This window comes from Cygnus olor, chromosome 5 (assembly GCF_009769625.2).
Source record: "Cygnus olor isolate bCygOlo1 chromosome 5, bCygOlo1.pri.v2, whole genome shotgun sequence".
Classification (NCBI taxonomy): Eukaryota; Metazoa; Chordata; class Aves; order Anseriformes; family Anatidae; genus Cygnus; species Cygnus olor.
The window spans coordinates 8878989-8905132 of NC_049173.1; the positions used below are offsets into that span (position 1 = coordinate 8878989).

General features: G+C 43.6%; 1 protein-coding gene across 1 annotated transcript; it reads left to right on the plus strand.

Moving 5' to 3' along the window:
- Positions 1-1882: 1882 nt before the first annotated feature.
- GPR132 (G protein-coupled receptor 132) lies at positions 1883-22111 on the plus strand. The gene is made up of 2 exons (XM_040560497.1): positions 1883-3088; positions 17335-22111. Exons 1-2 carry the CDS (start codon positions 2966-2968, stop codon positions 18463-18465), a joined length of 1254 nt encoding a protein of 417 aa, XP_040416431.1. The 5' UTR covers positions 1883-2965; the 3' UTR covers positions 18466-22111.
- Positions 22112-26144: the final 4033 nt, after the last annotated feature.

Here is a 26144-nt window from a genome sequence, read left to right on the forward strand (position 1 = left end):
TAGACAGAGGCCAGAGGGTTTCTGCCTTCTGCTACAAATGTTTTTTTATCTGCCTTCTGCTACAAATGGTTCTTTATCTGATCTTTTTTCTGCCTGGATATGGCATCAGTACAGTATAATTCAGGCCAAAATTTATATTGCTGTACTGCTTGTATTATCTCTACTGAATACAGACTAAACTTACTTGAAATGTTTGATTTCTTTTTGCCACACATGGAAGTGCTAGCTGTGTTTTCATCTCCAGTCACTGAAGATCTTGTCGAAAGCTTTTGAAAGCATCTTCCAGTGTGAAATCTTGACATCTGACCCTAACTTGCTAGGGCAATAATCGTGGGTGATGTTGATTCAGGCCATGCGTTGATAGGGGCACAAACCAGCAGTGACTCTAAAATAGCAATGTTTTTCAGGTTCATATGGAAGATTGGGGGGCACAGAGAGCTGTTATCTTCCATTTCTCTATGGAGGACCACACAACTTTTAATGTGTCACCATAACGTCTAGTTGGCAAATGCGTATGTGCCTCTATTTGGGTATTCTCACTCCTATGTCAGCGTGAGCACGTATACGTAACAGGTAGCATAATCATGCAGGTATCTATCTGAGTGCACGTTTGACTGCACTCTAAAGCAAGCTGTGACCTGGTGCTCACAAATATCACAGAGAAGCCCACCAGTCCCCATGAAATTTCCAGTTCTTCAGGTCAGATAGCACTCCCCTCTCTCCTGTCCCACATCTCTGAATGAGGAATGGTCATCTACACAGAGAAATCAGCTTTAGCCACCTCAGAATCATGCCCAACCTTCTCCATGGTTTCCTTTGAGTTTGATATCTACACAGAGAAGGACAAGGTGGAAATCATGGGTGTGGAGCAATGCACAGACTGGATCCAGTGCTATGCCCAACCAGTCTGAGCTGGTGCAGATACAAATTTCACCGGTCTCCTCCACAGACAGAGGCTCCCAAGCTGGTTTCAGCCTCTTCTACCGCAGTTCCTCCTGGGCACTGGGAGTGAAGTGCTTTTTACAAGAAGACCCTTCCCCAGAAACCTTCTCTGGCAGAAGTGAACCAAAGTTACTTTTTCACCCCAGAATGAAAGTACACAGCAAGCATTTCTTTTATTTTCCAGAGGAAATATGTCACTTTCGATACAGCTATAAAAAGCAAATTCAGTAATCTTCTTGCCCTTGGTCGTAACCCAGTTCCTCCCTGGCTTACCTCAGCCCCCAGCACTCTGCAGACACTGACAGACCCCCAGGGAGGGCTGCAAGCACCTCACCACAGCTGGAATCAGGGGAAGTTGATCAGGAAGTTGCCCGAAAATCTAATAAATCTGGTTCTAACTGCTCAGGGTCACACGTTATCTGGCATGACACATGGAACAGGTCTCAGAAACGAGGTCTAAGCTGGCATTGTAACACTGATCTCTCCTTCCTCTGTCGCTTAAAGCCTGACCTAAGGCTTTTGCCCCCACAGTCCTTTTTATCATTACTCTTCACTGTCCTGCAAATCTGCTTCTTCTTGAAGCTGCTCAAACCACCATCTCATCTTCTGGGTACTCTGTCTTTTCTAGCACCACTGTCACCAGAAAGGTCTTTCCCTGATATTACCACCCCCTTCTATTGGGCTGTAATACTGCTCCTCATCCATCTAAATGCCCAACCTAATACATATACAAGTGACTATATCTGTAACGCCCGGGGTGGGTTTATCTCCACTTTACAAATAAGAAATAAGCACCAATTGCAGATATCCCATTCCTCTGCCAGAGCCTGGCAGCCCAAGCTGCTTCAGAAGACTTTTTAAAATGTTTGAATTTGCAGCAATGATGCAGAAACTCTGATAACTCTTTGGAGCAGTTCATTACTCTCCTGTCCCTCCATAGCACATTGGCACAATGACTGAGGTGCACACCCAGGACTGGACTCCAAGAGATGAAACTCCTGGTCACAGATGCAGTCTGCAAGATCTGCAAGATGCAGTTACAAGATCTGAATTTACATCTTCTCACCCTTCTACAAGTGACTGAATTTGAAAACAATTACTTCCTTTGTTAAGTTCTTTTTTTTTTCTTTTTTTTTTTTTTTTCTTAGCTGCTCGCCTGACTGCACTGGTCAGTCTCTGCTTCCTTTGTCAGCCAGCCCATCGTGCCATGGCCACACATGCCCAGCAGTGCCCAAGTTTACCTCCTGCATCTTGCAGCTTCACTGAAACAGCAAGAAGGATGGATTAAATAGAGGCTGGAGGCAAAGAGCAACAGCTCAAATACCACTAAAATGTGCTGGGCTGCCTGGCTGTGCACACGGGGAGGCAGAAAGCAGGGCCTTTCTCACAAGCCCCGTCCTAAAATGCAGCCATGGTTCCTTAGCTGCTAACTTGTGAAAGGCAGCAGCAATGTGTGGCTAGTCTCATGCGTGCAAGAGTCCACGGTGCAAAAGCAGCGCTGTGTGCAGGCACCATTTAGTGTCTGAAGGCAATGCGGGGGACATCCATGAGAACAGACTGCTTCACAGGACTTCTTGAGACCTTTGAATCTGCAGCAGTGTTGCAGAAACTCTGATAACCTCTGTGCTCTGATCAGTGGAAACGTCATAGCCCCCAGTCCGGGGGCTGTGCTTACTCACAGGCCCACGAGCATAATGATATTTATTCCTCTGTCTTCCTACTAATGTCACATTTTCCTGTCCTGACCATTTGTTTTTTCCCCTTTCTGAATATCCTCTACTTACAGTAATTAGTAAATAGTTTCTTCTGCCTCTTCTCAGTCTTTCAGTATATTTTCAGGAGCGGATCTTCCCAACGCGGTTAATATAGATGCCTTTTTACACTGACCTTCTCAAGTCATGACAGGACTACGATTTTCAAGGCTGGGGGATTCCAGTCACCCTCCTATCTATAACTGTGCACCTAGCTACAAGTGACACTGGTACCCTGGGGAAGTCACCAGCAATGTATTTTCTTTCGGCTCATGACACTTACAACTACGTGGTGTTGCAGGCAACTTCCTGAAGTGCCTACAGATCAGCCTGTGAGCGCGGCACAAGTCGGAGTGCCTTATCATCTCCTCTGCAACGGCCAGGGAAAAAAAGAAGTAAGTGGTTTCTAACTCTGAGATAAGGCATTCATTCTGCTTAGCAGCATTTGGCTTTGTTCTGCTTCGGTTGCTGCTTTTCCATGCTGCATATTCGTGCTTCAGTATTGTAGACTCTAGTGATGTTTCACAATCTAAAATGCCTTGTGATTGATGTAACAGGCATAAAGTGCTGTTGGGTCTGTGTTAGTTAGAGCTCATTGCAGTTGAAGGAATCTTTTATTCAACCTTGAGGGTCTCGTCCAACTTGGGACATTCTATGACTATGATTCTTTGCTATCTGCTTTCCTTACAAATTCCCTTTCCTATACAAAATATATTCTTTCCTTACAAAACGATTTCAGTTCCAGTCAGACATAAGTGATTACTAAGACTGAAAGACTTTGGGAGGATCCAGGTTGCTGTAAGGTTAGATATGACGATCACTGCAAGCACAAGGCATGAATACTAAACTACTTTAAAATGCCAATGGCATTGCCAGACTTCATTTGGTAGACCATTAGAGAATTCACACCCAGCCTTTCCTCTCATCCTTTCTCTGACGGAAAAACTAGACGGGCATTTTATCGTGATGCTTGCCTGATGGTCTATAGTGCCTGACTGGATATACAAACTTTATTTTTTTTCTCCATCTTCTGTTCACACAGTACTGTTGATCACTGACACGCAGAAATATCAAGACTAAGTTGAGATTATTTTTTTTTCCCACCAAATATCTTGGGATTTGCCTTGTTTTTCTGAGACACCAAAAATTCTGTGACCATGCTCGGTGTTGTCCTCTGCAAACACAAGACCTTGCTTTTATTTAAAAGCTGATACGCTTTTGCATTCAGCATAGCCATTGCTCAGTGTAGTAGCTACAGTTTTAAGGAGACCACACATCTTCTGATACAGTCACAGACTGGTAACAGCGGTTGCATCACACTGGCAGATGGGCAGAATGAATCAGTATGAGACTTTAAAGGATCCTAGTTTTGAGAAATTTTGAGAAATTCTGAGGTCAGAACGGATCTTTCTTACATCAAATGAAATTTAGCAAAGGGTAAACATCCTACAAGAGCTAGGCTCCCCTAATGACTAGATCAAACTGAACTGTTTCCCATATTTAGTTTCTCATAGGGTCTTAGTTGATTTTTATCTCCCTGGTACCTTCCCCCATATTTATTTATTTATTTATTTTTAATTTATGTTGCAATAGAAAACACTACAGTTTATAGATACAAGCTCATGTGGAATTTTTAAAACAAAGTTTGTTCCTCTGCCAAAGGCTGACGTGCACCTGAGCTGTTTTAACCTGCTTTTCCTGTGATACTATTTAGACCCATCTCTGCATTCAGACAAGTGGATCTTCAACTTCCAGTAACCTCATTACTCTGCTCTTCAACAGCCAATGGGCAGGCTTATTTTCTTCTGAGGAGCTTTCCATAGGTCTATACACAGGACACTACATTTAAACAAATAGAGTATAAATTGAGCACCTCTTCTGTAGAGGTTTCTGCCTGAAACTGCAGACGACTCTTTCAGGTTCAGCATTTCCCATGCCTCTTGGACAGACACGGAGTTTACAGCCTCATCATGATCACACAGATAGCACTGATTCAAGGACAGTGTTTTGACTACCTCTGGGTGCCCTGACAAATCTCTTCTGAGCTGAAATGGAAATTTCACAGTTTTATTCAGAATGATTTTACATTCCCAGCCAGGTTCCTTTATTTTTGCATACAAGAGGCTATGAAAGTGCAGATAGGTCACTGGTTCCCAAAACAGACAGAGCTGGGAGTGGGGAAGCAGACAGCAGTACTGCTGCGGTGACAAAGAGGGTCATGATATGGCTTACATTAATAGTTGTGGTCCCAATGCAGCGGGAACATGGCTGGAGTGATGGCTGCAGCAATATGAGGACAGGTTTCTGTGGCTGCTCTCCGCAACTTAGTACCTGTACATCTGACCTGAGCTCAGCACAAGCTCAGGTTTTGCTTGGCTATTCTTGACATGCATTGTGTTCTTGGTGTGCCATGGGGTGTATTTAGCTAAAGCAATGAGCAGTTCAGTGCTGAAATTAATCTGGGTTGTCATTGTCCTATTTCCACCTGAGGCTGTTTTTCTTTTAGCCGTTTTCCCTGGCCAAAAGCATCTGGATATCTCCTCACCGCTCCAGGGTTGCTGTGAATGTCTCATGCAGGTCTGACTGGGTTTACCAGACAACCCTCTACCTCTTGTCTCCTCAGTAGGCTGTGCCTCACTGTGTGAAAATCACTGCTTTAAATCAACTCTTTGGGGCCAGTGTATACAAGGGACACTATTTTTTGCTTTGTGATGTCTCCTGTGCTGGGGATATATTGGAGCACTGGAGTAGGAGGTAGTCAAGGATCCCATCATATTGGCAGAAATCCCATCATCTTTATGGATGCTTTCTGTAAGGCATGTCAGGCTCAACAGAATCTGGCTCTTAATTTATTGTTACTTTGATTTTATCTATGTTCATGGATCAAGGCTATTTTAAAAGCAGGGTGCAGTGCAGATGCATGCCATCAAACACATCTATTGTTCAGACCTGGTAGATGCATGGTGGAAGAAAGCATGTGACAAAAATATTCTCCAAGAATATCATGCTGTGGACCTGAAGTCTGTAAAGACAAAGGGTTGAGTACTCAGCCTCATATCTGGAAAGTGAAGTGGGTTACATCATTGCATAGGAAAGCAGGGTCTTACTGGAGTGGAAAGGCTGAGAAGTGGGAAATTCAGAACAGGGTCCACTGGAAATAATGCATGATTTTGATATCCCTAAGGAAGGATACTGTGAGGAATAGCTGGTAGCTGGGATTTTTACATATCTTTCAGTGTAAAGTCTAAGGGTCCCAACCACGAATGAGATACTCCGTGGCAGGTGTACAAAGGGCTGAAAGAGATGTCTGCTGAGGATATGGACAAGACACAACAGGAGATTTAGCAGACAGAGGAGTGGGCTCACAAACACGTCAGAAACACGTGGTTACCAAGAGGAATCTTTGAGCGTCACAGTTTTTACTGGTATAACTAAAGTCTTAAGGGGAAAACCCTGCTGCTGGTACATGAGTTATCTCTATAGGAGGTGACCCAGCTGGCAAAAAAAAGGAAAACAGTAGTTCTCCAATTAGTTGAGAGTGAATCACAGAAAAAGAAGGAACAAAGAAAATGAGTTTCAGGGTAAATGGAAGAGGAGGAAATACTGGTGTCTGAGTTCAGAGCACTCATAACTACCATCTTTAACTGTTCTGTTAAAAATAGGATTGCTTCAAGAATAGAAGGCACTGCGGTTTTCACAAGGCTTTGCAGATCCCACCTGCTGAGCCACATTCACTTCAGCCAGAGTAAAACAATTTTCAGTGAAAACTAACTAGAGTTATCAGCAACAAGCAATTAGTCAGTGAGCCTGAGTCTGGAAGGTTGCAAAATTATTTGGGGCATATTTTTGCTCTGTTTTTTCCCTGCAGCCTCTTAGTTAATATGACGCTACCAGCAGCAGTGCAGCTCCCACATGGCAGTGGTTCCTGCACAGATCCACAAGGGCAGTACCAAGACCAGTAAATTGCCCACAGCAGAGAGAAAATATAGTGTCACGAGGGCAAAGCTCAACAGCATCTTTGCATTTTCCTATTGCTGGCAGAGAGTATTTCCTATTACTGACATCCTCTCTGCACTGACTCTTTTCAGCACTGTTACACCACAATCGGTCTGTGGAATTTCAGTGGGATGAAAGGGACAGCCATATTTTCAGGTTGCAGGGAACGCCTGTGATTCCTGTGACTCACTGTTGCAATAGAGGTGTCAGTGGAGGAAGGATGGAAGCTTGTGAATTTGTGAGTTTGACCAGGAGATGTGTTTGGTTATGAGTAAATATTCTCTGCAAGTGTCACTGCCTGATGGCAGTGGACACTGTTGTCCCCTGAGCCAGCGTCTTCTGGCTTCCATGGGAACTTGAGCAGCAAAGTAGGTACAAGTTACCAGATGCGGTTCTCCTGGGTCAGCAGTGGATTGCAAATCACTGACTGAATTGGGATAGACGTGGGGAAAGCAACTGCAGGATGGCAAAAGGCAAGAGAAAACTATGGCCATGCACAGGCCACATATGGAGAAAGACACAACCAGGTGAAGACAGGCTGGCAGGATGTGACCTGATCTGTAATAGAGAACATACTCTGGCCAGGGCTCAGCGGTGAGGCCAACAGCACACAAGACCAACCTGTGGTTGGACAAAACCCTTGGCCATTAATAAAAAAAAGAACAACCAATACAGGGAAACAAATTGAGCCATCAGTGAGCCGCAGTCCACAGCCATCTTACAAAAAAAGCAAAGAAGCTTACCATAAGGTAGGATAAATACCCGTCACTAAAACACATGCCATCTACCTGTCTCTGTTACAACAGCATCACTCTGTTTATGTGTCATCAGCAGAGCCCAAGGGGCCACATAGCTTCTGTGGGTCCAGGAGCACAGCTGGGTGCCAGCTTCAGGCTACCACAAGCCATAGGCATGGCTATGCCATTCCCACGCTGATTGCCCTGCCTGAGAGCTGATGGGATTGAATGTTCACATCTCTGGACATGATGCAACCCAGCTGCTCCTAGCTGGGGCAAGCGTCTCTCTTGGCTGCAGGGTCACTGTTGTTGTCCTTTGCTTTCTCATGCACAGACTTAAAGGCCTTTATGTAGGCCTTGTGTTGGTCCAGGTGTCACAGGTGGCTACCTGCCTGCGCTTACTGAAGGGTGAAAATATACATGGCCTCATTCCAGAAATCCCCAGCAACTCCAGGCAGAGTTGCTGCCCCAGAGATGATTTAGAGTCTTGGTAGTTTGAGGTGAAAATGGCTCTAGCACAGGCCTTTCTGTGTCTCGGTGTGCTTCTTTCTGACCAGAGACGTTGGAGATTTGGCAGGAGTTTGCTGTTTGAAGGCCTGGATGACTGAAGCCCAGAAGGAGGAAGGTGTCCTTAAGGAGCTCCTGGGGAGAAACTAAGGGCAAGAGGGTGGTGGCACAGCAAGCCGTTTGTTGGCATTATTCTCTTGGCATCTCTTGGGTACCTACCCAAGAAATGTGAAGGAGGCCCAGAACTGTCAGTAGACAGAGATGAACAAAGAAGAGATCACTGAAGAGCTACGAGGAGAGAGCCAAGATTTGTCCACACCTTTGTATCAAGGGTTGGAAAGTGGGCCCCGCGAACCACCTGGGCCACAAGATAGAGCAGTTGGGTGATCCCAAAACCCCGGTGTCTGCTGTTGTTAACGCAGCAGTAGGAAGGCTCAGGCCTGAGGGCTGAAGGCAGACTGCAGCAGTCACAATCTGCCTCACACGGCCACCACACCACCAGTGAGGGCCAACTCCCTAACCCCTGCCTGTTCTTTTGGGAATCCAGAGCAGTATTCATCTTCACATTAGCTCTCTGTGACAAATTTTCTGGTGATTGGCTGTTTTAAATATCCGGGAGCACCCCAGGGGGTTCCAGAGAACCTGTGCATGGGAATCCCCCTCTCAACTCTTTCTTCCAAGACTCGGTGATTTCGGCATGAGCTAAGTAGAAAGTCAAGTTAATTTTTTAATAAGCCACTCAAGTAACAGAAGCCTTATTTAAATAGCCTCCACTCCCAAGGCTGTCAGTTATAGCTGGGCTAGCTTTATGGAGGCATCAAGCATGAGTGCCTACTGGTTTCATGTCTGGGGAAAAAGTGGGTGTGAAACAGCAGCACAAAACTTGCCAGTCTCAGGGCTGTTCTCAGCTCTTCACTTTCACCACATCTGCTCCAAAATCTATGCTTCCCTCAACCTTTTGACATGACTGGCTTTGTAGTTTAACTTCAAATTTATGACTGCATTTCTGGGGCTCCTGATGGCTCTCCTGATTATGAATCAATTCCTCTGACCATGGTACATTTTCTAGAAAATCCAGTAGGTATCATAAAATAAATCTGGCTGGCAACATCATTTCTCTGATGTTTTCAAGGAGGACTTTTCTCAGTCACCAGTACCAAAAGTCCCAAAATCATGAACCATGGCCTCAGAGTCATGAGACTGGGGAAAAAAAGTCCACTGATGTGGGGGACTTGGGAGTCTATTTTTCAGCTGCGAATTTCCCCTATCTACTCTCTCATCCTTTACCTTGTATGACATGTATATAGTTTTACCTACCACCTTGACTGAGGTAGTTTTAAACCCTGTAGCTGGAGCTTTCATTTTTATATTTCTCTCTTATCTGCCTGGCATTGTTTTTTCATCTACAGTCCCTCACCAGCCAGTGTAACAGGAACATAAGATGCCCGTTTTATGGAAGGATTGCAGTTTTGAGCCACGTCATTCATCAACCCTGAATTACGTGACAGTTCACCTCATTGTCCCCACAGCTGCTTATTTTAGCACAATAGTATGTTTAAGGAAGTGGATGTGTGGATCTAGGCAAATGACCACACACACGTATTTAAAACCTCTGGTTACTGAGAGTTCACATGTATGAACAGTGTATCATGAAATAAATCAAACGCCTTCTTCACCTTCTTCTCATCAGAAATGGTTGCTCCTCTTGAATGGCAGATGATGGATATCTTCTCTCTTCTGACAAATATGTTCCTTTAAAAAAAATAATATATATTTATATTTAATGACCACTTATATATGCAGTATAAAGTTATTTATTGAGACTGTATAACTGATCCCAAGGTTCAGATGCTTCCTCACAGTAGCTATTTGTGGTTCCTGGCAGTGGTCTGCAAATGCTCTATAGCTGTGTTAACCAGCAGTAGTCAACAGAGAGACTATCTGCCTTCACCACAATGCTCTGTCTGGTGTCTCACAGTTGGAGAGTGTTGTAACCACTGATGTAGGAGTGCTTACTTCTTGCAAAAAACCTGCCTAAACTTCAGGTGACTACACTTGATTATCAAAACAAAGCTTATGCCTTGCCTTGGTTCAGCAGAAGGATGCTTAGAGATATTTCTTGTTTCCTAAGAGTCTTCTCCATGGCCACAACAGCCAGAGTGTTCAAAAGAAGGCAAAACTCAAATAGAAATCTAACAAATGGACAAAATTGCCAGTTTAATATCTCAGGAATCACATGGAAGGCTTTTGTTTGGTTTTGTTTTTCATGAGTTGGTATTAAAAATGCCTCGTACAGTTTTTATTTATCTCTGCATTCAAATCCCATGAATGCTTTCCCCTTCATTAAGCTAGGATGGGGGCAGCCATTGTAAGATGGAGCTGCGCTCAGGCTGGATTTCTCATATAGTCCTCTAGCTTTGAAGCACCATTTTTTATTTTTTTTTCTCTCTCTCTCTACAGGACTTTGAAACTATATGGTTTCAAATCCCACTGTCTTGTGTATGTCATTAAAAATGGTCAGTCTGCTAAGTAAATAAGTGGAGCCACTGCTGCCTTTCCTTTACCTGCTGAGACTGCCTGAAATGAATGACTTTTTGTACTAGTCTCTTTATTACTAATGAAGGGAATAATAGTAATAAAAAAGCAGTTCACTGACTTGATGGGCTAATCGGTCATAATCTTTTTTTATCCACAGAAATAGCAAAAACATTGTTTACTTTCAAGAACAGCAGAGCAACTAATCCACAGCAATTTATTACTTTCTATTAAAGTTAACAGACACGAAAGCTAGTGGCTGGAAACTCAAGATACAGGTAACATAGTTTCTGCGTGAGAAAGAGAAGCCCAGATTCAGAATGGGAGTGATGTGGCTGGTGATGAGTATTGTAGGTGGTACGTTTGCCATATTTAGGAACTGATGACTCACGATACTAGATTTGAGCGGTCAGACCAACATTATCTTTGTAATACTGTGTCAAATAGTTATGGTACCACATGCTACTAAGAAAAGCACACAAAACAAAGACAATCTCAGGTCCTGTTTCATTAAAGGCTGATTTACACTTTAAAACATGAAGGTTGATATCCTTCACAAATACTGGGGGCAGGAAGGGAGGTGTGAAGGGCTGGTTTGTTTTTATCTTAACCATTACAAGGATAGTTTTATTTTATTATTATTATTAATATCCATATAAGCCCCTCAAAATTCTCATCCCTACCAATAATTCTTGGCATAGAAGGATGATTGGAAAATGATTTGAAAATGAAAAATATGTAAATAAGGTGCTCTGCTGATATCCTTGTATTCATGTATTCCTGTTACGGCTTTCACTGTGTCTTTTTTCTCTTCTGCCTTTCTGTATCTCAGGTGAATTAACCCAAAGGCTTTCAACCAGTGCTTTGTTCAACTATTGTGTTTTTTTCTACCTCCTCTGAACTGTATCTGAAATTTTTTTTCACCTTTCCTAATAATGGTTATTTTATAACTCCAACTTCTCTGTTGGAAATCAAAAGTTTTACATGAGTAGCTAGTAACAACAGACAATGGCAAAATAAAGCCTTTTGCTTTCCCCCTCATTTTCACTTCCCTCTTTGCTAACACCTCAGTGTTAGCAAAAGCACTTCAGACTGTTCAGGGAAGATCAGATATTAATGCAACTGGCCTGGATACGCAGCAGCAGCACTCAGTGAAGCTTGTCAAGTCTCCACACTTCTCAGGACCCTTTTCTGCTTCATGCAGGACCAGACTCCAGTGAGGATTTTTAAATCTGAAACAATAAGCTCTAAGTCAACAGGCTCACAAAAGCTCACGTGTTCTTCAGGACTTAGCAGTTAAGTTTTCAAAGATATCCAAAAGAAAAAAAAAAAAAAGAGAGTGATGTGGTTGGAGTAGCTGTCCATCTGCCATGTGGCTCAAATGACCACAAGCACTGCTTACCCAAGGTGCTTTACTTAGGACTTGCAGCATCCGCAAAGGTGCCTGGTGGGGTAGTTTTGTTGCTAAGGCCGCTAAATAGCAGAGAACAGCAGCACCTCTGGAGGTTGGTGGAGGGTGCAGTTCACATTCAGGCTAAGCTGCTCTCAATACAGCCTCTCCCTCCATCTGCTTCTGGCTGCTCTGCTCCTGGCCACATGCTACTGCTAATCGCCTTGTGCCTGCCCAGCTGCTGCTGTGACCCCAGAGGGCCAATTCAGAAAGGCAAACCGATGGACAACTGACCCAGATAGAAAAGGGGAGGCATTTTCTGCTAGCTTACCACTCTGTATAAGTTCATTGCAGGGTCAGGCAATGTACTGGTCAGGGAGAATGCAGAGAAAAGATCAATGCCAGCTAGGCTGTTATTCTGATGTGGCTGTGATGTGAAACCACATCCTCACAGCATCCCAGGTTCATGGTCTCACCTCCCACGAACTGCGTGGGGCATCTGTGCAGGATAGTTCAAGGCTCTCATGCCAGGCAAGCAAGAGGACAGATGACCACCACACAGGCTCTCCTGCAAAACAGCACCGTGCTTTGGCCTCTAGCCACAAGATGGGACATCTGATTCCTATATCAGACATCAGTCTGGTGTTTGAACTCAGATCTGTCACTGTGTAGCAAAGCCCAAGAACTCCTCCTTTCAATTCCTCCCAGTAAACCTTGGCCGACAGCCACAAGCAACACAAAGTGCAGTGGATCAAGGACAGAGGGAGGAAAGGGCAGGCAATGTCAAGAAGGTTTTATGGACCCATTTGGTAGGCTGGCAGCAAGACATTGCTGCTGCTTTCTTACCATACATCAGGAAAGTGGGATTTCACATCCAACTTGCCTCTTTCATCCACATCCCTTTTTACTTGAGCACCTCAATGTGCCCTGACCTCTTCTAGGATTTTCTCTGTGTAAGACCTCAATACATTAGAGGAGGTAGGCACTCCATTTTAGGAGCAAGAAATGTAATTACCTATTTGTCTAACAAGTGGGAACATAACACAGTGAGATTAGAAACCCTACCAGAGATCTACCTTACCCAGTATTGCGAGTATAACCCAGGCCAAGAGTAGATGTCCAAGGAAGAGGGTAAATACAGAGCAGGCTCACAGCAAACCTTCTGTAGTAGATTATCCCATCTTCCCATGATTTGTGCTCAGGTGCTTAACAGAGGTGTTGTCTTTGTTCTGTCAACAAACCAGGAAGATGAGATATTTTATAGGTGATAAACATGCATGTGCTGACTGAGGTTTAAGTCTTACTCGGTGAGCCTCAGAGAACAAGAAGCTCCCGCGTGCTGCTAAGTATATGTTGAGCTGTTGAAGCAAAACACAACCAGCATCTGATGTTAACACCTAACAGTAGCTGGTAAGCCCTAGCAAAAACAGAGCTGTCACAGAAAGGAGAGGACAGCTACTTTGGACAGGCTCTCCTCAACAGGTTAGCCTGCTGCCCCCAGTGAGGTGCCCACAGGTAACCAGCTGCTTCTTTAGAGAAAGCAGTAGGGTCATGAACGCTGCATTAGGGAGATGTGGGGATTCAGCTATCTCAGCCCAGCCACCACAGAAGACAGGACTTCTGGGCCGAGCAAAGTATGAGAACAGCAGACTCTAAAGGCCTGCATAAAAACGTGCATTCAGTTCCAGCGAGTCAGTATTACAAGGAGAATTTTCATGAATTGCCTGTTGAGTGCTGCTTTCTTTTCTTCAGTTTGAGGGGAAAAAAGGTCTCCAGTCCTGGTGAGCTGAGCAGACTTGTCAAGCTCAGGGCCAGAAGACTGCTCTGGATAGGGCCTAGAGCCAGGAGAAAGGCAGGGGGCGAGGGGAGCAAATGGATGCCCTCCCCTCCTCCTTCCTGGAATGGGGCTGCGATCGGGAGCATTATTGCTGGGAAGGATCCAGGCTACTGAGCTGGCAGGCCAGACCTTCGCAAAAGGCACCAGGCACATGTTTTTTCTTCCTGAGTGTAAATTCATGCCTATGACTGCTCTTTGTCAGTTGAGACTTTGTGGCTAGCAGCTGGCTGGCGGAGGGTCTCCTGAGCCCAGCATCAGCTCTGTGGTTGAGGCACTGCACCAACAGCCAAGAAAAAGAAAAAGAAAGAAAAAAAAACATGCCTGGTGAAGGCAGATTAAAAAGTCACACGCGTCTCCTTCCTGAGGCTCTCACAGGTGCCAGACACAGGAAGGAGACATGGCCTGAAGGCAGGGCCTTGCCTCTCCCTCATCACTTGGCTGATGCAGAGAAGAGGTACCGGGACGGGCTCCATGCCTCTCCCTGCGCCCTTCCTGAGGAAGAGCGCGGTGCAGAGAGGAAGCAGCAGGCTGGGAGCAGTGGCTATGCACAGCAGAGCCCTGCTGACAGGCCTGCGCTGCTCCGTCCCCTCCTTTCTTGTCCTGCACACGTGCACAGATGTCATGGGGGACACGGGAGGAGGCCAGAGGCCCAAGAGCCCTGAAGAGCTGGGCCTGGAGAAACTGAGGAGCGGAGGGGGAAGAGAGGAGGCAAAGGAAGGTGGCAAGCAAAAGAAATATTGGGAACCATGTGTCTACAGAATGTCTTCTACCACTTCCTTCCTGCTCTGCACCATAACTGGTTGCTTGCTGGTGAGGCAGGTACCTCAGGGGGAAGCATGCCTTCGCACAACGAGTGGCGAACAACAGGCGTAGGCAGTGCAGAAAGAAGAATTCTCAAACAAACAGGGCCAAGAAGCACATGAAGCCCTGGGGGAGGGGAGGAGAGTGCACCTTCAACCACTCGGAGAGGTTTTGTGCGCTACGGCGCCATTGCTCACAGCTGAGACAGCGTGCGACTGTGCCACGTCCCCACCTCAGCTGTCGCTGCCTCCATCACATATCAGTTTCATTCACCTGCTGTGCTTCACAGCTCCGTCTCCAATACACCTTTGTGTTACGCAGGCTCCTGGTGGTCTCGCATCACTCAGCCACAAGGAGAGGTCAAGCTCTCCTATGCCATGTTCCGGGTGAGGTCTGGCACAGAACCTCTGCTGACCCAGAAGACAAGTACTGCTTTTATCCCCCCTCCACAACTGTTTGGTTGGTGGTCTGCAGAAGGCCTCATCTCATTGACTCAGGGTGGCAGGTGCCCAGAGGCAGAAAAAAAGTGAATGTCACTCCTTATCACAACTATCACATTTCTAAATTAATACCAGCTATGAGTACACTTTCACTGCTAGCAAAAAAAAAAAAAGGAAGCAAATTCGAAAACATTGCAACAGCCCTGCTGAGTCCTGTGCTGTCTTACCCCCACACAGTAGTGAGGATCCTCTTCTTCAGTCATCCTGAAGCTGGGACATTTGAAACTAAAGGAAGCTTCAGATCCTCATAGAGAGGACCTGAACATATCCATTGGACACCAGATGGTCCAGCTCTCAGATTAGGAGAGATGAGAGATGTGTCCCTCTGGCACTTGGCTGGATCAAGGTACTTTGGCTTGACTAACGCAGTGACCACTGCCTGCTAACCTCTAAAGGTTTCAGCATGCAAGCGGAGCATGGTTTGCCGCAGAGGGAAGTGGAAGGTAGACACTGAGCAGGTCACACCCTCCAGTGTACTTCTTCCACACCAGCAGCACTTTCTCAGTTCCTGTGTCTACAGAGTCCCCATTCCAAGTGTCACCCTGAGGAACAGCTTTCTGTGCCACCAGTGCTGGGGATGGCAGGTACCGCTGCCTCTGCCCCACCTGCTTGCTTACCAGGACTGGAAATGCATCTTCAGTCAGAAGCTGCTGTCATTGGGGCTCTGACAGTGTGTACTTGCTGCACATGAGCACATTTTGGCATGGGTCAGGAGAACTTGGTCTTTATGGCTGTGGCTAGCACATCACTGCTGTGAGGATTTTGCAGCCTAACGCAGCCTGTGTCCATTTCCTCATACCTTCCTTATCATGCAGTAACTAAACTAAGTCAGAGGGCTGAATGTCCCTCAGGCTATCTTGAATGATAGGTGCTCTGTTAGGCATTCAGGTGGAGCAACTTATGCAGCACCAGGAAGGGGAAGGAACGGCCCCACCAGCTTGCCCACCCTCCCAGAGATGTAGGAGACTATGCAAGTCCTCACTGCCCTGGGAGCAGACTGCTTCCCCCTAGGTCTGCTTGAGATTGGCCCAAACCAACAAAAAATAAACACAAGCTACCTTCTCCCCTGTATGAACACAGGGTTAAAGAAATTGCTCGTGCACAGTGAGGATGAAGGCTCATACCCCACCTCTGTGTGAAGGGACTCAACCTCTACCAACACATCTCCCCTTGGCAGTTAGCTGACTGTTCCCTGGAGCAGGTGTCCACCTGAGTGCCCAAAAGATTAGGCCAGACAAGATCTCTTCTTATTAAGTATCTTGCACTGCGGGCAACTTCAACTCATAAATACAGGTAAGTACAAGTTTTAAGAGAATACAACACCATTACAGCACTTTCACCTCCATGTTCCTCTCTTCACTTGGTAGGAGATTTCCTTGTGGAAGTCGTGTGACTTTGCAAGAAATGCTTCTCCTAGCACTACATAACACTAACCAAATACCAAGTCTGCTCTTCTGTATGGTTGCCTTGGAAAGGTGGAGATTTTGTAACCACTCCTTTTTAAGGAGCATTAATTTTCTTCACCACCATTTCTTAAAAGCATATATATTCTTCTCTTCAGTCTTGTTTACTTCCTTTCACTACATATTTCCTGTTGTTTCCCAGAGGTATCAAACAGATGTGGTAGGCAGCTTTGCTGACTTGTTATGGTGAATGTTATAGCACTACAAGTTTATGTTCCTCAGCTACAGCTATTCATTAAGAGGAGAGAGGTGTAAATTATCTAGATTGGAACCACTGTGCTTTATTACAGTGTGGAAGTACACACCAGTATCTGGATTCTTGTTTCATGTATGCTGGGTAGTCTCTGATAAAATAACTGCCCCCACCCAATTGAGATGGTTGTCCCATTTGACCAGAAATGATAGCTTCTGCTACCAGCCTCCTTCTGAAATCGCAGCAGTTTGCAATTTTTGTTATCGAGTTTGAAAATAAATAAATAAATAAATTGGAGATTTATGCCCTTAATGCTGTTAATTTCCTCTGCAAAGTGACTTTAGTATTTGATCAGCAGCTCAATTCTTATGTCTTATTTATTAGGCAGCCTGGTTTAAGGTCAGTCCCCAGTCCCTGTTTTAGTGACTAGGAATGCTATAGTCAAGAAATTCCTTCTGAGGAAAGGCACTTTTTCCTGGAACTAAATCAAACCTGGCTTCCAGGGGATACTACAGGAGAGCAGCAGGTCTTGGAAAGCTCACCTGTCCTAGATGGTTCCCCAAGACAAGCACCCCATTTGTTCCCCTGCGATGCCCTTGCACCTATGGGACTATAACTTTTACTGACACATTTCTAAGTGATACAAATGTTAACTTTCCATTTTGCCTTTTCTGATTCTCAGGAAAAAAACAGCTGGAGAGAAATCATGGCAAATTCTACAGACTGTCTCACAACTGTAAAGGATAATGCCACCATTTGCATAGACATTTCCTACAAAGACAGCAAGACACTTCTCATTGCTGTTTACAGCTTTGTTTTTGCAGTCGGCCTTCCAGCAAATTGCATAACTTCCCTGCTTACATTTATGCAAATCCAAAGGAATAAAGTAGTTGCCATCTACATTTTCAGTTTATCTTTGTGCGAGCTGATGTATTTAAGTACCTTGCCTCTCTGGATTATCTATGTGCAAAATGAGCACAAATGGTACATGGGAGAACAGATTTGCAAAATAACAGGATTCATTTTTTTCTGCAACATATACATCAGCATTCTACTTTTGTGCTGTATTTCTGTGGATCGCTATGTGGCATTGGTGTATGCTCTGGAATCAAGGGGAAGAAGAGAACGGAAAAAGGCCATCATAATAGTATGCTTTCTCGTTGCTGCGGTTACAATAATCCACAGTCCAGTATTTAATATGAAGAGTATACATAATGATACCTGCTTTGAGACTTTACCCCTTGACAAAACACTGGCTTCTTTCGGCTTTGCCAGATTCCTGTTTGGATTCGCCATACCTTTCATGATCCTCATTTTCACAAACTACAAAATTTTCCAAAGTACAAAAACAAGTACCAGCTTGACTTGTCACCAGAAAGCCAAAGTGAAGTATCTGGCAATTGCCATTATTGTCATTTTCCTGATCTGCTTTTCTCCCTACCATGTGGTACTCTTAATAAGGTCTGTATACTTTCTGCTTCATACAGATTGCTCATGTCCATTTGAAAAAGACATATACCCAGTTTTTACAGTGTTTCTGTGTTTATCCACTGCAAACAGTGTTGCCGATCCAATTATTTACGTGCTGGTTAGTGAAAACGTCAGAAAAGACGTTTTAAGGAGTCTGAGAAGATGGAGGTCAAACTCATCCAGGTTCAACTCATCTGTTAGTCATAAAACTGAGAGCATCAGACTGAAAACATCAAAAGAATTGCAGGAAGGAGTACAAAGAGAAGAAAACAAAGAAATAGCAAATTCATCCCACGTTGAAAAGACCTGTCATACCAGCAAAGACCCAGAAGGTGGTAGCTAGCAGTTCGCTGCTGCAGCTAGCTGCTGACAGCAGATAAGAAGTTCTAAACTTGAGCTGCAGACTGCATGCTGCAGCACACAAGTATTTACATGCTGACCTCTGAAGGAAGGTTTTTTTACAGTACATGAGCCAGCAACTCCTAGAGGACTCTACCGGAATGATGCTTCTTATTTATGTTTCTCTCCTACGATAAAGTTTGCCCACCAGTATCATCAACGCAAACCTTGCTTGGTGAAGGATGTGTGGAATAAACTATGAAATTTACTTTGACTCAAACTGAAGTCTTAAAAGCTTATTTTTTTGGAACTGCTCTTCTCCTTTCACAAACTGAGAGATAGTTTTATCTTCTGAGTTGGACAAAAAAGAAACACTGCACCTAGGAAAACAATGTAAGGCCCATTCTTCTGGTTGAAATTACTAGTTCTCGAGAAGGTACATGTTCAGATTCTCATACACATGCACCGTTGTTAACGTTTGCGGTTAACCAGTGGAAAATATTAAAAATGAGGAAGTCTTTCAAAAAGAGCCTTGAAAATGTTCCTAATGCAAAAGTATGCAGCTTTATCTAGCTTGCACATTCTGAATATAATAGAGGGCAAAATAGTGTCCTGAAAACACATAGCAACAGTACTTCCACAGTATTACTTGAGAAACGGCACTGTCCTGATATTCTTAAAATGTACATTTCTAATGCTTAATATTTTAGAATTAGTAGATTTTACTTGTTTTGCAATAAATTCTGGAATGCACTGAGGTATATAGAAAATGTATAAATTTCCAAGTGGAACTGGGGACTGTTTTTATGCCATCTCTGAACATTTGTTGAAGTTGTGTTTCATTTCTGACTAAGATAACATTTCCCTCCCGGTATTGATCTGTTGTTTTTCTTAGTGTGTAGGAGTCTATACAAGAGGTAAGAGCCTTACAGAAAACGAAGGGTGGCAGCATGGAGAACGTAGTCCCTTTTGCACATAGAGAGGGACTGCCTTGGACATGCTGGTGGTGCATAATGAGACTATGCTGGACAGATTTCGTTGTTACTGCCTCTGCTTTTGTTGTGAATAAATTACTGATGGCAGTATCCTGTGCCCTCAAACCAGAAATTACAAAGTAAGAAGCATATAAACCTGCCACCTGGCAAGATTTAACTGAACACTTTCTTCGTATTTTTGTGTGATCAAAATAAAACAGGAAAAGATCATGAACCAATTGCATGTTTGAGTACAAGTTTCTAAAGTGTTCCATGGTGTCATTCTGCTTTATCTGCAATGTTGTATTTCAGTAATATTTTTAAAATGCCATTAATGTCCACATTTCTGAATCGAACTAATATTAGCCAAGGTTAATGTAAATATTTGTTAATGTTTTAAAATTGTCATAGATATTTCTGTACTTTATGCTTGATTCTTACACACTTTTTGAAAGAAGCATTGTGCCAAAACAGCATTTCCTCAAGTAATTGTATTTATGATGTATTTAATTTTTGTATTATTTAACGACTCCTCTGGCATCTTCCTATGAAATGTTTGTGTCCTCAAAAATTGTTCACATGGTACTGAATGGACTAGAATATTGTTTCTAGGAAAAATGTGAAATTCTGTTGTGATGTTAATTAACAAATAGTGTTTTTCTATTTCCATATGCTTCCTAGAGATCAAACTCTCTAAGGTGTAAAGGAGAGATTCGTGAAGTGCTGAATACCCACAACTTTGCTGAAAATCAGACTTTCCGTTACTAAAAAAAAAAAAAATCAGTAGCAGGCGTTGCTCGTAACAGCACCAGTGGTGTTGGTTAATCTCTGAAGATGCGTATGCAAACTGCAACAACCTCAGGATTTTCGTAGTCTGAACGTAAAACTTTGATGAATAACAGCAGTGAATTTGGAAGAAACCAAAGAGACAGACTTCTGAACTGACTGAAATGGATGCAAATTAGATATTCACCCTGATGAATTTAGAAATCGCTCTTTGATGTTTTTTCTCTGATAAAAAGTGAGTGTATTTAGAGCAAACAATATCGGAGTCCAGGGCCACAGAAGCAGGGGACAGGAATTAGCAGGGTCTGATGCAACAACAGTAATTCTTTTTCCTTGCCTAATTTACTTGCCGTTCCAAATTACTTTATCATTGCGCATCTTCTCTTAATGAAAATCCTTGGAGCATCTGTGTCCAGACACACTCTGAAATAAACCCCTCTGCAACCTGATGTAACTTCAGAGATGACCTACATGATCTCCAGCGGTCCTTTCCAACCTAAATTATTCTGTGACAGAATGCTGAAGGGATTACAGGAGCCAGGTACCAAGCAACGTATCCATACAGGAAAACTGCAAAATCCTAACTTCTTTAGGAGTTATAAGTAGAAAAACAGTTTTATGGCTGAGTGAAGACACCAAGAAATGCTATTTCCATGTTGTTAAAATATCCCATCAGGTACTGACTGTTCCCACGTGATAAGTTGAAGCGTGTGATCTCAGTGTTTTGTCACACAGTATCTGAGGCACAGTATCATAAGGCAAATGAAGAACCTCAACACTGAGACACTGGCTAGAGACCCAGCCAAGGACACTATTAGGATCAGAACGGATCTGAAAGGTTGATTGATTGTGTGGATCTTTCCATCATTCCCCCCTGGAAGGAAAACACCAGTGAGCCTATAGGGACCGCTTCAGTCTGTGAGGAACAATTCACCTACTACATCTTATCTGCAGTTCTCAACCCAGCTGTTTGGATCTGCCCCTGGAAACCTGCCAGCTTTCTCAACTCATTTTAAGCTATAAGATGACTTGGAGAGAGTACAGAACCAAACCTAGGCTGTGCTTCCTAACTTGATCTTTAGATGGCCAGGTTTCCACAGAAACTTCAAAGCAATAAGTTGCTTACAAGCATAACAGGGGACAGAGTACAAATTCCACTCTATTTTGTATTCAGCATTTACTCAGGTATAATTTCCATAATTTGATTTAAAGAGTAGGCTACTTAGAACCATAGAATCACAGAATCACAGAACATCCTGAGTTGGAAGAGACCCATGAGGATCATCGAGTCCAACTCCTGGCTCCACACAGCACCACCCAAAAAATAACCATGTCTGAGAGTGGTGTCCAAGTGCTTCTTGAGCTCCGTCAGGCTCAGTGCTGTGACCACTGCCCTGGGAGCCTGTCCCAGTGCCCGACCACCTCTGGGTGCAGAACCTTTTCCTGACACCCAGCCTGACCCTCCCCTATCCCAGCTCCATGCCGTTCCCTCGGGTCCTGTCACTTTCACCAGAGATAATAAATAAAAGATTATTTTTACATGTGTCTCAGCCATTCTTAGAGTACGTGGGAGATAAGTGGATTGCTGATTATTTTAAGTATGACTGTGAAGCGTAAAGTGAATAATTTTTGACTATCAACTAGAGCTGGCCAAACTAGTTTTTGCAGATAGTATGTATTTTTGTTTATTCATCGATTTTAAACTAATTGCAAATACTGCACTTTTAAGTCTTTGCTTGTGGTAACACTCTGAAATCTCCACTCCTGTCTAAGAAGCAATCAGTATGCTCAGTAGCAAATTTTGCCTCAAGAGGACAGTTAAACTTCCTCTACAAAACATGCAAACCCAGATATGAATAAACTCAGACTCTCAGAGCGTGACAAAGTTTCATCTGCAGCTGGTGATCCTGTTGCTGCTCTGATTCAGTCCCTGCTGTCATGTACAACTCAATGCCGAATTTCTGTTTGGTACTGAGTGATGAAACATAACTCAGAACCAAGCTTTCAAAGAATCTTAGTTTTCCTTTGTGTGTTGCCTCCTAGGTTGGAATATCTGTCTTGTTTTCGAGCCAGTCCAAAATCACGGAACAAATAAGAGTGGGGGATTGCATCAAAGAGCTGTAATCACTTTTTGAACATCTTTGGTGTGCAGGGGAAGCATTCAGGTGTCAGCACCCCCAAAGGTGGATCTCCCAGCATGTTCTCTGTGACTGGTGTCTAGAGATGAGGATATCACACACCTACCAGTCCTCTCCATCTCTTCTGCTCTCTTTTGGGGTGTTTTGCATCCTGCTGCACTTCCCCTTGTTCCCTGCACAACAAAGCTTTGCACAGGAGAGGGCGCTTCTCACGTTCCATTTGCACTAGGAATGCAGTAGGGCCTCCTGACATGCAGTTTTCAAGCAAAAGGAGTATGAAGAATAAAGAGAACTCTGTTATCCCAAATTAGACTAATACTAATATCCTGAGAATAGTTGCTAGTTGCTGCTCTCATGAGCAATTAGTAAGAAAAAGTAGGACCCTAAACTCAGTGTAATTTGGATTACTGATAACTTCTAGGGTGTTACTCTCTTACTCCATCCTGTAAGAAATGCTCACAGATAATGAAGCAAAAACCAGCCATTCAGGCACATGGGAAGTCTGCTGAGGAGGGACGATAAGCTATGTGGTAAGAATTTCACAGAACATCATATGAATATCATCTACGCGAGCAACCGCAGGATAAGACTTCTTAGTACACCATGAAATGATCCATCCTGTTTGGCAGCTTCAGTCTGTAACAGGGCCCATACATGATCACAAAGCATCCCCTGCATGTTCAAAGGTCTGTCTTGAAATACTTTCTTGCGGGAGGTGAAGAATCAAAGAGAAGAGATACTGTGGGAGAATAGTGTTGTATGATATACAAAGTCCTGAAAAGCTTCATAACCCTAAAAGTCACAGATGTTCTGAACAAGTATGCAAATACCTGGGTGTTCTGAAAGTTACTTATAAATTCTTCAGTCTGAATCACAGTTCCCCATCTGTAAAATGGAACATTTCTTCCCTTGAGCATTGTCTGTCTTCTCTGTTTAAAGCACAACCCCTTGCAGGGGATGCTAGAAGGAGCGAGCAGGTGTGTGTGGTGTACATGTTCCGTGCGTACTGCAGCGGGGCAGTGAACTGTGTGGAGGCGAATTTCAGCTACTGAAACATAAATTGTACTGAGTCAGCACTTTCAGGGTCAGCTTCAAAGCACTTTATTTGCTTCTATTTATTCCGGTCTCTGGGGGGGGGGGGGGAAGAAAAAAAAAAAAAAAAAAATGAAGAATTTCGTTTAACTTATTTAACTTTGTGCCTCCTGCTAGTGACTCGGTTACTAGATCCTTTGGGATTTCACTGGGATTGGTCCTCAATGGGATATTTTAGAGTTCGGAGGAGTTTTGTTGCCTCCAGAAGGTAAGATTAAGTTAACACAGATCCACAGATTTGACTTCTAGACTGGAAACACTTAAGGCCAAGTGCTCGCGAGGCTCATGGTATCTGTCTAGGTACAGGACTGAAATCAGCCAGTAATGCTAAGAGCATTTGCGGTTGCAGCTTCTGCACATAGCAGGGTGCTGGTGATAATCTTTCAAATCCTCAGTGCTTAGAGATCTGTCCATGGGGACACTGCTTCTCAAGCTCTTCCTTTCCTGGCAAAGATTTTGTAGGCTGGGAAGCACTTCCTTAACGCCAGATTTCTGGAGTAGGTGGGTCTCTGACAGCCTGCTACGCTTGAGGCAACAGCATTGTCACTTACCTATTTGATTAATTTTAGGGTTGCTTTTTCCCTTTCTTAATTACTGTCGAGGACAAGACTGGGCTCACACTACCCACTACAGGTAGTTTTTATTATTGTATGTTTGACATTTATCAGTGACTTGACAATATGTTGGATTTATTTTCATTTGGGGTTTTTCATTGGGGAAAAAAATTTTCATTATTTTCATGAGGGACATTGGATAAGGCATTAAAGAAAATCCTGTGATTTTCCATTTACCTGCATTTATGATTCCTGTATATCTCTAATTCTTTTCTTCAAATCTTTCCTAGACAAAATAGGGCTTACAAGAATTGATAGTCCATAGCTCTTGATGGAATGGTGTGCTTAAGTGCACCGCTTGCAGTAATAGCTCTGTCCCAAAGATAACAAACACACAAGTCTCAAGCTAAACTCAGAACTGAATGCACATTGTTATGTGCAAAAAAAAAAAAAAAAAGCAGAAAAATGTTTATTAAATAATGAGGGAACTGAGGAGTGCGACTTACTTCTTGCTTTCTTCACTTACTGTGGGAATGGCACACCAACAAAAGGCAGGAGATTCTAGCAAGGCCAAGCACGAATCTGAAGTTTCTGTCAGAAATGAAAAGGGGCTACTGGGAACTTTCTTTGTACACTGGAGTGTGAAGGAGATACAGAAAAAACTATAATGTAATAATAGAAAAGATTTGGGGAGAATGGAGGGTCAGCAGGTAACTTCAGTGCTCCACAAAAGCAGAATTCAGAGACGTGTGATCTCACAGCTCAGCAAGGGGCCTTCTCTAAAGAGAGGCTGTGGGCCCTGCTTGCTTTATTCAAGGACCACTCACTCCAGAAATGTTCCCCTCTCATGAGAGGTAAAAGGCTAGAAATATTAAATCTTTGTATTTTTGTTTTCTTATCATTCAGTTTCAGATACCAGAACCTCTTAGTCAAATTCCACGATGAGAAATAACACTGTACAAGGAAAAATCCCAGAAAACCATCATTTTTTCGGGAGATACTGAAAACCATTAAAAATAAATCAACACAAAGTTAAACCAAAGCTATGAAACCAGCCCTCTTGACCTGAAGGTTGTGGAAAACAGAATGTGCATCTGAAGTTATTTTGACTTTAAACCTCCAGGATTTGGAGGAAACATTTTTTGACGTAGAAGTGTAGCTTGTGTATATGCTTACATAATGTGAAACAATATTAACGCATAATCCTGATTTGTCAGTGTTTCAGCATCATATGTCTAACTGACTAATATGAAGAAAAGCTTTTATGAAAGCAATGTATCGTTCAAATAGTCAACACATAGTCAAATACAGATCGTGTGTCCACTGCCTCTATTATGAACCATGCAACAGAAGTTTCTGATTTCAGAAATGACACTGAGAGGTTAATTCTTCTTTTTTTTCTATACTTCCAGGCTCTGTCCTGGATAAATATCACGTGTTTTCAATGTAATTCAAGCCCTGATCCTTTTAAGGCACGGGATTCCCGGAGTTTAAAGTAGGCACAAGAGGGCACCAGACTCTAGCCTATCTGTCCTCCTGCCATCGTGGACTTCAGCGTGGGAGGAAAAAAAATCTCTCAAGTTCGCAGCCTGTAATCATAAATTTTTAAGACTTCGTGCTGCTAGGTAAACCAGTCCGTACACGAGTGTCTGTGCATGCGTGCTTTCATGCTCATCACGCAGATAGCTGTTGAAGTAGAGGCAACGTTGGGTTACGATGTTTATCCAGCTACGGCAGAAACACACAACCTTTTTCAAATGGTGCCTGTGAACAGAAAGAAAACCAAGAAGCATAAAACAGAACTGAAAACAAACATGAAAAGTCATGCAGAGAAAAGGGCAGAGCCAGTTCCCTTGTGTCACGCAACAAAACATGGAGGGTGACGGAACTCACCGGGATCTGCCCGTGATTTCCTGGAGAGGATGTCAGTGATGGGGGAAACCACCTAAGGCATTCAGCTGAGCCGGGCACTGCAGCATCTAAACACCACACAAATACTAAATAATTCTTCCAGGAGCCCCTCTCGGCCTCCCTGCCCAGGCAAACCCCTCTCACATTGTCCTGCCTCGCTGCTCACTGCAGCCCCTGTGACTTTATCACAAGTCTATTGGCCCTTAGTGCTATTTGTTAGTCACATTA

Bases quoted from the DNA above. Each gene is read 5' to 3' on its own strand.
- GPR132 (XM_040560497.1), top strand. From the start codon at position 2,966: ATGACACTTACAACTACGTGGTGTTGCAGGCAACTTCCTGAAGTGCCT. The intron at 3,089-17,334 runs GTAAGTGGTTTC...TCTGATTCTCAG, and splicing joins ACGGCCAGGGAAAAAAAGAA to GAAAAAAACAGCTGGAGAGA.